Source organism: Tenrec ecaudatus, chromosome 17, assembly GCF_050624435.1.
Source record: "Tenrec ecaudatus isolate mTenEca1 chromosome 17, mTenEca1.hap1, whole genome shotgun sequence".
NCBI classification, from domain to species: Eukaryota; Metazoa; Chordata; class Mammalia; order Afrosoricida; family Tenrecidae; genus Tenrec; species Tenrec ecaudatus.
Window position 1 is genome coordinate 19,943,688 of NC_134546.1, and position 12,637 is coordinate 19,956,324.

The 12,637-nt window shown below is 52.7% G+C and overlaps 1 protein-coding gene across 1 annotated transcript in view; it reads right to left on the minus strand.

Annotated features, from left to right (window-relative positions):
• PLB1 (phospholipase B1) overlaps positions 1 to 12,637 on the minus strand; it is a 132,026-nt gene that overhangs the window by 18,804 nt on the left and 100,585 nt on the right. The window contains exons 42-47 of the mRNA XM_075536066.1: positions 11,910 to 11,972; positions 8,002 to 8,062; positions 7,401 to 7,459; positions 5,794 to 5,861; positions 5,543 to 5,586; positions 5,203 to 5,302 (exon numbers count right to left, since the gene is read on the minus strand). Of these exons, the coding sequence (XP_075392181.1) occupies positions 5,203 to 5,302; positions 5,543 to 5,586; positions 5,794 to 5,861; positions 7,401 to 7,459; positions 8,002 to 8,062; positions 11,910 to 11,972 (395 nt within the window). The remainder of the gene's footprint in view (positions 1 to 5,202; positions 5,303 to 5,542; positions 5,587 to 5,793; positions 5,862 to 7,400; positions 7,460 to 8,001; positions 8,063 to 11,909; positions 11,973 to 12,637) is intronic.

The window sequence follows — 12,637 nt, forward strand, 5'->3', positions numbered from 1 at the left end:
TCCATTTTGGGACCAATGACCCCTTTCAACCTTTACTTCTAGACCCTGCTCTCTGCTCCTTACAGCCCTGGCCAATTCTTCTCTGTAGTGACTTCAGAGGGTCCCCCCCTTTATTGTCACTTCACGTGTATGTGTATGTGCATGCGTGTATGTCTTTCCAACAAAACAAGGTGGGGGGGGGAGACAAATACAGACAGGATGAGTTAGGAGATAGAATTCTTGCCTTCCATGTCAGCAGCCTGGGTTGCATTCCCAGTCAATCACACCTCATGCACTGCCACCACTTGTCCATCAGGAGATGGCTGCGTGTTGCTATGAGGCTAGACAGGTGTCTGTGGAACTTCTACACTAAGGCACACCATGCAAAAAGACCTGCAGATCTGCTTTTATGAATCACCCTATGGATCACAATGGTCCCGTCTGTGACCAACGAGGGGAATGGTAATAGTAGACCATGTGAGTTACTTAATCTCCTGTCAACTTGCAAAGGGGTGGAGTCTAGCCTGCCAATCAGGTCGCAGCTTGATGACCTCATTTTGGAGGTGTGAAGGATATAAATAGCTCACTGGAGGGCAGATATTCTCTCTGCTTCAACATTCTCTGCTTCGTCTTTCTACTGACGAGCCACATGGAGCTACACTGATGCAGCCAGAGCCCTGGAACTTGAGGCGCCACATGGAAACCCACGTCAGTGCTGAGATGCTTCTACTGCCACTGGATCCACAAGACTTCCAACCCTGTGATCTTCCTGCATCCAGCATCATTGCATGGCTGCATGAGTCTAAAGAAGAATTTATGGACTAGTATTGACGTATTGGCTAATATCGAACTTAATGGACTTGAGCTGGACTGGGCTGGGATGTTTTCTTAATGTACAATTGCTCTTTGATGTAAAGTTCTTTCTTACACACAAATGAGTGTCTCTGGATTTGTTTCTCTAGTCAAGCCAGACTCACACAGGCCGGGACATTAGGTTCTGATTTTCCCCCGGCGTCACCAGGAGGAGGTGGCCTACTCAACAACAGCTGCCAACAAACCTCCTCCTTCGTTCCCCAGATGTCCCCACAAGAAAACAGTGTCATCTGGTGTTCCGGATAGGAGAGACGGTACGTCAAAGGGACACTGCTCCACCAGGAAGAGGAAAGAACTATGATGGATGCACACCATCAACTGAACACAGGTCCAAACGATGTTTGTGAGATGAAAGAAGTCACAGGTCTCGTTTCCACGCACTTCTGGAGAAGGCAAGCTCATCTGTGCTGACAGACACAGAGCAGGAGTGGGCCAGGACCCAGAGGCGGGACCTCAGTGAGATATTCACAGGGAAGAGTGTCCATGAAGCAGTGCTTCGGGGTGATGGACATGTGTACCGTCTTGATGGCAATAATGGTTTCTCAGGTGTCTGATGTAGCGAGACTTAACGAGTTGTGTGCTTTCAATTTGTGTACGTATTGCATGCCAATTATACCTCAACACAATTGTTTTTGTCTCTTCTTCCTTAAAGGATATGCCCACGAGAAGCTATGCCAGCAAAGGATATATATAGCCCAAGGAAGCCGCTCTCAGAGCCATCAAGGAGCAGCGGGGAAGGATGGGCATCTTCCACTCTGCCCGCCCTCGGTGAGTGGGGCGCGGAGTCAAGCACACAGGGCGCTGCCCTGCTCTTTCACCTCATTAAGAGAAGTCACCCATGAGAGCTCCTATCCCACATCTGGCTGCTCTTGATGGCGCCGCTCGAAGGTTCCATGGAAAACCTGCCCCACGTAAAGGCGAGCACACACGTGCCTGGGACCTTGTAACAGGTTCCAAGCATGACCAGGGGGCTTCCTGAGTGATGAGCACTAACGCGGGCCCAGGGGAGTTAGGCACGCCTTCTTGCTCCTCTCTTTGGAGCTCGGTTCTTCTCATCCCTTGGGCTCAGATTAAGTCCTGCCTCCTCTGGGAGCTCCTGGATCCATTCCTGATCCCTCTCCTCCTGGGAGGAAGCGTCCTGCTCCGGGACTCACAGCGCCAGCCTTCTACCCACTGCTCTGCCACTCACTTGCTCAGTAGGCTCCCCCTCCCTGTCATCCCCTCCCCCCCCCCACATGCAGCCCCCACTGCTTCCTACTAGGCTGTATTTCTTCATCTTATACGGGGGAAAAATTGGACTGGATCTGGGGTGCCTTCCAACCCTGCACCTGTATTTAGATGGCCCAGCTTCTCAATTAATGACAAAATGCTTATTTATTTCCATCTGCAGTACTGCCACGCACCTCTGACTTTCCCCTAAGTGATTTCCTCCTTGTCCAGTCTCTGTGAGTGGACTGCACACTGTGCAGGCAGGGAGTTCACCTGCTTCGTTTAGATTCTTTAGGAGCTGAGTCTTTGCAGAGGCTCAGTGCGTTCTTGTCTAGCCGTTTATTATGTAATGAGAATTGGATGTTCAATAAAAGTTTGACCTAGCTATCCTAATCATGACAAACTTTTTTTTGGCGGGGTGTGTGTGTGTGTGTGTGTGTGTGTGTGCTTACTGTGTGACGTGGTGTCGTGGCTATGCGTTGGGCTGCGATCCTCTTGGCTGGTAGTTTGAGACCACCAGCAGCTCCTCGGGAGAAAGACTGGGCTTTTACAGCCATCAATAGTCTCAGAAACCCACAGGGGCTGCTATGAGTCAGCATCGACTAGACGGCCACGAGTGTGGAGTTTTACCTGTGTGTCAGGTACCGTATGACGTCATCGCTGAAGATTATGTATCTCATTTCTTGCTTCTGATTAACCGTGGTGTTAGGGTCATCCTCATTTACAGTTGAGGGCCATCCCCTGTCTGTCACTTTGCCATGCCGTGATGGCTGGCATGTTGCTGTGGTCTGGAAGCCACACTCCCAGCATGTCTAATCCAGCAGCGTCACCCATGAGGGACGGGCATCTAGGGAACTTCCATGCTAAGGAAAGATCTGACAATAGACCTCCAAAAATTAACCAAAGAAATGGGCAGCAACAAAGGTGAGGGAGGCCTTTGGCTCAAACCCAGCAACCATCTCAGAGATGGCGCAGGGCTGGCATGGTTTCGTTCAGTGACATGTCAGCTTACTCTGAGTTGCAGCGAACTCAACAGCATGGAACAACAACCTAGACGAGGGAGCTATGACTCAGAGAAGCGAAATGGTGGGCCCAAAGTCACCCAGCTGTGAGGTCTTAGCACTGGGCTTGGGTCCCAGCTGTGGGGCCTTAGAGCTGGGCTTTGGGCACAGAGCACTTCTGAGTCACGTTTGGTGGTATTTCTCTTTGTCTTTGGGTGAGCGCATCCTTATCACAATAGACAACAGTGTCCAGGCAAAGGAAAGTCATAGAATGATCCTCCGACATTTCTTTCTGAAGCCCTCTTTCCTTTCTTTTGTTTTTTTTCTTTTCTCTATTTCTTTCTCCTCTCTCCTTGCCCCTAACACTGGACACCAGAGACACTACCGAGAAGCTATGATTTCAGCTACGGCTCCACCCTGGTGGGGGCCCCAAGGAGCAGCAAAGAGAAAAGAGAAGGGGAATTGAATGTCAACATGCTGAGCAATCAGCCTCTGGCGAATGACGTTTGGGCTGCGTATCTTCATAAAAGGATGATGATAATCACAGTCATTAGCTATTGATATCCTGGCTTCATAGAGCCCAGCCTTTGCGGAAAAAATCAATTCCTCTCACGAATGATGTTGAGTAGCCGGCATGGCTTCCTGTGACTCTGAGACACCAGCTGAGCACGGGGCCCACCTTCCAGTGGGGTGTGTGTGTTGGGGGGGAGTGGACTGGGGGGTGGGAATGAACGAGCCCAGCTGGTGCTGTTTCCCTGGTGATGGGAACCTAGCAATCCTTCTACGGAGCAAATCCCCAGCATGCTCCATGCAGAAAAGCAATGAGCCCGGTCAGGCGTTTCAGCTGTTATCTGGCTTGTTGTTGATGATGATGGAGGTTGGAGAGAAAACAAGCAGCCACCATGCTGCGGCAGAGTGGGCGCCAGCATCTAACTGCTCCGAGGGCAGACGGAAGGCTGGAAGTTCAGAGGCAGGGGCCGGAAGGAGAGGGGGTTGGGTGACATCCATAGAGATGTTTGGTACTGAGTTCTCAGGGGGCTGACCTGTGTCTCTACAGGACAGGGAACCTGAGCTGAGTCAGTGGGCCCCCGGGACTGCTTCGGGACACAGCCTGGCTTCCTGCCAAACCACCTCCAAGGACTCTCTCCTCTGGTGACTTAATGAGTGACCGTCAGCTCACAGGGCATTTTCTAAGCCTCGGTGTCCCCTCATAGTGCCTGTCTGAACCAGCACAAGGACTGCCTCAGCCAGGGGACAAAGCCCCTTTTGCCGTGGGTGACTGGGCCTTTGGTCCTGATTCTGCTCTAGGATGACATCTGAGAGCGATGAGTGAGGGCCCACCAGACAAGAGGGGGTCCCCTGGGTGCTGTGTGCTGACTAAGCCTCAGGAGGCCTGCGGTCAGGACAGTAGAAGCCTGGCCAGGTGGGGACTCCATGGAACTGTCCAAGCTAGAGAGCGAGAACATGGCTCACAGGAGTGAATATTCCTGAAGCTCACCCCACCCCAACATCAGCATGGAGCGACCAGAGATGGAAAGTTCATCCGAAGACACTGATACCAGCACAGCCAGGATCCTGGCTCGCCTAGAACACAGGGGTGGTAGGGGAGGTCTGGGAGCACCTGGACTGAGCACCAGACCCAGGCAGCCAGAGGAGTCCCCTCAGAAGGGACACAGGGCTGGTCTCTGGCACAAGGGGGCCTAGCCACCAAGCCTGGATCATTCATGTTCATTTCATGCTCCCAGGGACTCTGGGACCCAGTCGTTCCGACGGTGGACAACGCAACAGCATCAGCGAGGGAAGCAGAGCCCGCCAGCCCAGGGACATGACTTCTGACCAAGGAGCTTGGGTTTCTGCCGACTGTTTGCCGGCTGCGTTCCTGGGCTAATTAACGGCGGGTGTGTGCGAGCTCTGCGCAGATGGACTTGAGGACAGGTGAACGAGCTGCGTGCGGGATGAACGTGGCCTCGTGGTGAGCGTATCACAGACACAGGGGCGTGCACTGCGGCGAGATGACCCGCGCGAAGCCTCAGCCTCGGTCCGGGACACAGGTAGGGCAGGCCCTGCCTCTCTCTGCTCCGGTTTCCTGCCCTGTGCCCTCCATGCTCCTTCCTGCGCCCACCAGCCCGCCTCTACTCACCGAGCCCGGGCCCCTTGGGCGGCTGCGTTCAGCCCCGCTGTCTCCGCCTGGGTGCCGGTGGAGAAGCCCTTGAGCTGAGGGTTGAACATCTTCAGGATGTCTTGACAGAAGAAAGAAGCAGAGTGCCCAGGTAAGGGGCGGAAGAGGTTCCCCTGGGCACTGAGGCAGACCTGCAGTGTTGGGACTCGGGCATGGGCATGGGGGTTCTGGCTGCCTGGCTGCTGGCTGCCCTCCTTACAGGCCACCTTCTCGTCCCTCCCTGCAGAGGGAGGCCTGGTCCCGCTTAGGGCTGCTGATGGCACCGGTGACGGTGACGGTTCCCACCTGTGCTGCTACTTACTGGGGAGGGTGGTGTGGGTCTCCAGCATCCCATCTCCGCCAATGCTGAGGACGAGAAGGTACACTTGTTCAAACCACAGCCACTAGCTGCAGCCCTGACTTCTCGCCCCCACCACCCTCTAGGACTAACATGAGCCTATTCCTGCGCCTCCCGGCTCTGACCCAATTTCCTCTCTGGAGGGGGAGGGGGAGGGGGACACACCGCCCTGCCTCTGTGAGGGGGTAGCACCAATAGAAGAGGCACCACCTCACCTCCACGAGAGTCCCCTCCAGGACATGAACAGGTCACTGGAGTTGCTTGGCCGGGCTCCCACTGCTGTCTGTGAAAGGCAAAGAGGAGGTTGTGGGCGGCAGGGTAGGCTGAGGACCCTGGGGGAAGGTCCTGCTCGCCCTGCTACACGGCCTGGACCTGCCCTTTGCACTGATCCTTAACTCTGCGTGGTCTTGAAGCATTCTCCTCTGGCCCCTACACTACGACCCACAGTCAAGCCCTATGGAGTCTTCCTGATGATGGTCACCCTCTCTTTGTGCAATGGGCCAGGTGCCCAGCATCTCCCTCCCTTCCCCCCATGGATGGGCTTGTGCCTGACCTCCTGCTTCGGTGCCCTTCTCACGAACAGGGCTACTGTCTGCCTTTTCTTCACCCACTCCTTTCTTCAGGCCTCCCCGCTCCTCTGACCCACAGTGAGTCTCAGTACTACTCAAGGGCAGAGAAGCCCCTTGCCAACTCCTGGGAGCATGGGAATGTGGCTTCCTCCTCCGCTGCTCATGCGAACCTTCAGCCCCAAGGAGGGGGCTCGGCTCACCACTTGTGAAGCACCGAAGGCCTGGGCTTGGCCTGTCCCCATACTCGCCCACTCCATCCCACAATCTTTCTGCAAGGCTGAATTTGGCTTCTCCATTCCCTGGAATCTCGGACTCATTCTCAGACCCTGTCAGTTCTGACTTCCTCTCTACAACTTTTTTTTAAGAGAGAAATTCTTTAAACACTTATAAAAGTGACATGGTCGCCCTAACCAGTGAAGCTACGAGATTAAAAAAAATTCATAATCCGTCCCCCTTAAATATCCTGTCCCTGCCTCCCACCCTCAATGGTTCAGTCTCCCCTCCTCACTCTCCCATGTTCAGACATCTATGCACACTCCACCATAGTTTATCAGGGGTCACAGCCTGCGTGGACCCTGCCACGGGGCACACAAACACACACTGTAAAGTCCGTGGGTCTGTGATCTTTCCGGGCACATTCTTTGGTTGGTTTTCCAGCAGGACATGTCTCTTGTATCATTACAGGGCCCCACACCTCTTCCCCTTCAGAGTTGCTTGCAATGTTTCTTGTACCCAGGAATAGATGTATAACTGGCTAGTTCCATGCAGTTAGTGAGATTGTGTTATAGCCCAGGAACTTAGGCCACCTCTATCAGAAAGAAGGCATCCTGAAATGGGGGTGGGAGGCCTTTGGCAGGGGATGTGGGGAAGATGCACACAGATTCTGAGTCTGGGTAGGTGGAGAGGACTTGCCAGATCAAGGCAGGATCAAGACCAGGATAGGAGCTACAACACACACACACACACACACACACACACACACACACGGCCTGGGAACAGTGGTGACAGAGAAGCTGTCCTCTCTGGGGATTGAGGAGGCCTCCTGGAAGAGGGGGTGGTGTCTGAGCTGGCTGTGGAAAGATGGGGTGACTTGGCTCCATAGCTGCCTTTCTGTGTCTGGAACCAATAAGCCCTCCACAGAGGTGGACTGACTGTTAAACGTGAGGACTGGTGCTCTCGAAGAGCAGATTCTTCAAGGGGCCCGATGGTCTGAGACCCCGCCCCCCACCTTTGGCTCATGGTTCAGTACTCACTGTCAGCGCGTCACCCAGGGCAGCCACCACTTGGATGTCTGCAGGCTGGAGCTGATGAACTAGAGGAGACAGGCAAGGATATGGGCAGTCGGGGATCTGCCTCTCCAGATGCAAGTTCCAGGGGATGTACTCTGACCCCAGGTCCCCATCCCACTTCTTTCTCGCCGAAGGCTTGAGCCAACTGGCCCCTTGCAGACTTCTTTGGAGAAGCCAGGATGCCGAGGGTCACAGACTTAGCGATGGGTTGCGTGCATCCAGAGAGGAGCCCAATCCACACTGACTGGGGTGAACCAGGAAGGCTCTCCTTGCTGGGGTCATGGAGAAGGGGTGCTAGGATCCCAGGCCCTGGAGGCACCCACCTCACTGGGGGCAAGGCCTCAGGGCCTGGACTTAGCACAACATGGAAATGAGAAGTTTGATTTGGTGGGCAGAACTGGGGTCCTGGATACAGGAGTCCCACCATGACTGAAAGCCACTTTCTCAGGGGCTACTCGGGCTCCTTGGAATCAGCAAGGCCAGGGCCAGGGTATGTGTGGGGGGTGTCCCTTTGATCTGATCCCAGAAGGCTCTATCTGCAGGGGGCGATGGCATTTGCACTTACCTGAGGTGGGGACACTGTGGGAAGGACTCCACTCTGTGCACAGGAAGTCACTGCCCCAGTTCTAGGTCAAGGAAAAAGATACAATACCCACACTCATTGTGCAGAGGGACGAGCTTCAGCCTGAGGACTATCTAAGGAACTCTTAGGGGTGCAGGGGAGGCTAAGAGCTGTTAGCTCTCGCTGGCCTCAGCCTTTCCGGGGCTGTCATCCACATTCTTTCACAGAACCAGTAGCTGGTCCGAAGCAGAAAGCAGCGAAGTCATGCTGCAGGCCCACTTCCAAAGACACACAGTGTTTGAAGCGTTTCGATGGTCTCAGGTGGTGCTGTGTCACGTGAGGCTCGGTGACACGAGTTGCCAGGCTCGGGCCCAGTCGTCGTGAGTACCATTAGCGTTAGGAGAGCAACCTGAGGTTTTTACGATCACAAACTGTCTGCCCTCCGCACATGTTTTCTATACATGTATGTATCTTTTGCTGATTTGACTTCAGAGGCACCAGTTCCTCAGATGCGTGTAAAGTCTCTGTGATGTGGATACTGTTAGTCAAATTCTCTAGTCTCTGCCACAGGGCTGGCTAGGACTAGATAGTTGAGAGAGAACAGATTTCTTTCCTGAAGTTGCAAATACCTGCATGTCCCCAGGAAGATCAGAGGGACAGAGCCCTGCACTGGGCTCATTCACTCACTTGATGTTGAGTGGAGTCTTACTCAGAGACACCCTACAGGACAGAGTAAAGTTGCTCCTATGAGTTTCTGAGGCTGTAAATCTTAACAGGAACTGAAAGCCTCATCTCTCTCCATCAGAGTGGCTGGTGGCATTGAACTGCTGACCGTGTGGTTAGTAGCCCAACATACAACTCACTATGCCATCAGGGCTCTGAGCACATACCAGGCCTCCACATATAGGTGTTGACCTGTTCACAGACCTTCTGGAACTTCAGTTGCCAGAAGCCTTTGAAAACTTAGGTCACATCTGCTCAGTCCGATGACCATTAAGGTAAACTTAAAAAAACAACACCACAAAAAACTCACTGCCATCGAATTGATTTAGACTCATAACAACCCTATCAGATAGAACATAACTAGTCCTTTGGGTTCCCAAAACTTAACATCTTTAGAGGAGTAGACAGCCTCCTACTTCTCAGGGATTGGTGGGTTTTGAACTGATGACCTTGTGGCTATCAGCTGAATGCATAACCCACCCACCACCACCAGAGGTCCTTGAAGAACAGCCTTGTTAAGGTACCCACATCAGGTGGAACGAAACAGGAACTCATTTTAAATATATGCTTATTTCCAATGTAATTTCGTTTGTTCTAAGGGATGCTCCATCGATCACATGGACAGATTCCTTCTGCTTGGAAGACCTCCTGGAATCAGCATGCTTGTGTGCCAGTGACAACTTTCCAAGGTAAATACGGTTTTCAAAACTGGCCATATAGCCCCGAGCACTTTAGAAATATCCCGAGTCATTGCGAGCCAGATGAACATGCACAGGTTGGAACTAGAGCCTGCTCTTTTGTCGCGAGGGAATCACTGTGTCTGAACCCCCTGGGGGTTCTGTGAAATGGCTGGTTCTGATTCAGTGGGGCCAGGTGGGACCCAGGACTCTGCAGTTCGAGATAGCTTCGATGCTACTGTCTATCGGTGTCTACTTTAAGTGGCAAGGTATTTTAACACCTCCTGGCCAGGTGCCATCGGTTGACCCCAATGCATAGCAAACCTGAGTGTGTCAGAGTAGCACTGCGCCCTGTAGGGCAACCCCCTCCCTGACCTAATCTAGTGTAGATTGCCAGGCCTTTCTTCTGAGGCACCTCTGGGTGGACTGGAACCTCCAACTCTTCATTTAAGTAGCCATGTGCAGGAACTGGTGGCAATACTCAGGGACTTCAAACCGCCCTGCTAGGCCTGGGGTTTTAACTCATCTACCATCAGGAACAAAGACAGGTGAGACTAAGGAGCAAGACTGCAGATCTAGACCCATTTTGCCCACCGTTGCGGACCCAATACTTAGCACGGCACCTGCTCCAGGTAGGCACCCAATGAAGGATTGGGGAAACACCCACACCGGCATGCAGAGTAGGAGCCCCTGCGCAGGACAAATGGTCAAACACACAGCTACGAGCTGCACGTGGCTCGTTTGAACAGACACACACGCAGTGGACAAGAGGGGGTTGACATTTCAATGGTGCAGGCTCTTGGAGAGAGTCCAGAGAAGGTGGATGGCAGCCTGACCTCCAGCCATGAAGCTTTCTTCTCTAGAACACTCCTGCCCACGACTGCCAGTCCAGCTGGCCCCAAGAGTGGTTTCCATCAAGATGTTTCCTTTTCTGTTATTGGGTTGATTGATTGTTTTACTGCTGTTGTTATTGCTTCTGAGTCAGTTCCTGCTCATATGTGTGCACGTGTGTGGAGCAGAACTGTTCTACAGGGTTTGCAGGGCTGTGTCTTTCTTAAGTAGGTCTCCAGCTTTGTCTTCCAAGACACGCTGAGGGTGGGGGTGGGGGTGGGGGTGGTGAATGCCAAGCTTTAGGCTAATCATCAAGTGCTTAACCCAGTGCCTCCGAAGGCCTCATGACTTTCTTTATCTGGCTTAAGAACGCACCAGGACTCCCTAGTACTGGCTGCCCTCCCTCCCCTGCGGGCTTGTGAGGCCTTCCATCCCACGGCCCCGTGGCTGCCCAGCTGGCTCCATCACCAAGAAACACCTGTCCCTCCTTTGGATGACTGGCCTTTCTCTAGCTCCCCTGCCTCCCCCAGAAAGTCCCCTCACGCTCTGAGGGCAGGCCTACACCAGCCCCTAGAACTGAGGTTCCTTCCCACTTGGCTTCCACCTCAAAAGAAGTCGATGATGGGGCACCACACTCACTGCCCTCGCTTTCTTAAAAGGCAGAGAGGCCCAATCAGAAGCCATGTTTGTGAACACCTGATCACAAAGGTCAGAGATAACCATCCCTTGGCCATTCTCTCCTGAGCCCTGTTGGTAAAGGTGGTGTGGCAGTTACAGAATCTGCTGTCAATTTGAGACTGAAGAGTGAAGGGGTGGAGTTTAACCTGTTAATCAGGTCACAGCTTGATGACCTCATTTGGAGGCGCTAAGGAGATAAAAAGCTTGATGGAAGCAGGACACACTCACTCCCTGCGAGATATTCCTGCTGACAACGCACATGGAGCTAAGCTAGAGCCCTGTAGCAGAAGTTGCTACATGGAGACCCCTACCAGCGCTGAGATGCTTCCACTGCCACTGGATCCACAAGACTCCCCACCCTCTGACCTGTGATCTTCCTGCACTAGGCGTCATTGCATGTGCTTCATGAGTTTGAAGAGGACTTTATAGATTGGTATTGGGCATATGGGCTAATATCAGACTGATGGACTTGATCTGGACTGGGCTAGGGTGTTTTCTCAATATTCAACTGCTCTTGAATATAAAGCCCTTTCTTATGAGTGTCTATGAATTTGTTTCTCTAATCAACCCAGACTAACACGGGGTTATGCATGGGGCTATAAACTGCAAGTTTATCAGTCTGAAACTACCTGCTGTCCTGGGGGAGAAAGGTGAGCTTTCTAGTCCTGTAAAGAGTTACAGTCTCAGTGGTCCACAGGAGCAGTTCCACCCTGGCCTGTAGGGACCCTGTGAGTCGGCGCTGACTCAATGGCAGTGAGTTTTGCTTTAGACATTTTCCCCAGTTGGTTGCTGACATCCAATAAGCACTTGTGACCTTGTTGGGTCAATCCTGGGTCGTTGTGATTTGGGAACCTTTCTGGTAACATGTCCGCCCCAAGTAGGTGAGACGGGCACATTCCTCTTTAAAAAAGCACACTGCAGCCTGGCCCGTCGCACCAGTCATACGCGGTGGAAATGATTTGTGCCTCAGCAGGGCAGATGTGGGCAGGGGGTTATGATTACCTTGATGGCTGGCTTGGGGTACGTGTAGTTGCTGTTCCGGGGAGTCCTCAGGAAGGGTTCATCCTAAGAGAAAAATGAAACCACGGGGTTATGGCCTAGCGTGGAGAAAGGCTTAGGAAAGATAAAAACCACCGATGCTGGGTTTAGTTCACATGACTCTTCTGCATTTAAATAGAAATAATGGCATCAACACGGTCTCGGTTGTTCCCTAGAAGATTCACAGAAGAGCTTTGGTGAGGGCTGCTCAAGAAAAGATCCCCCCGAAGGGGCTCAGGTCCTATTAGGACTCCGTGCTCGAGCTTTTGCGAAAGTCACTGCCCGTGTCCACTATCCTCGCCATTAGCCATCCTCCTCCCGCCATCATTTCGCTGGCCAAGGATTCGTGGCTCATCATTTCTCTTTATTCCAAAAAGCGTGGTGATAAGAAAGGTCTTTTCACATCTGCATTTCTCTTTCCCTCCTTTTGGCTGTATGTCGGATTGCCATCAGGCCGGCTGCATACATGTGGTCTCTTGTTTTTGCTTGTAAAACATGTTCCTGATTCCCTAATCCCACAAGCCCTGTCAAGAACCCGGGGTCTCAGGTGAGGGGTTAATCAGAAAAGGAAGAAGGACGTTGACAGAGGAGAGACAGGGAGAAAGAGATCTAATGAGGAAGTATTAAAACGTGTCAGGAAAGGTTTAAAAAAGGGAAGGTGGCAACAGGAAACACCCCAGTGGGCCCAGGGC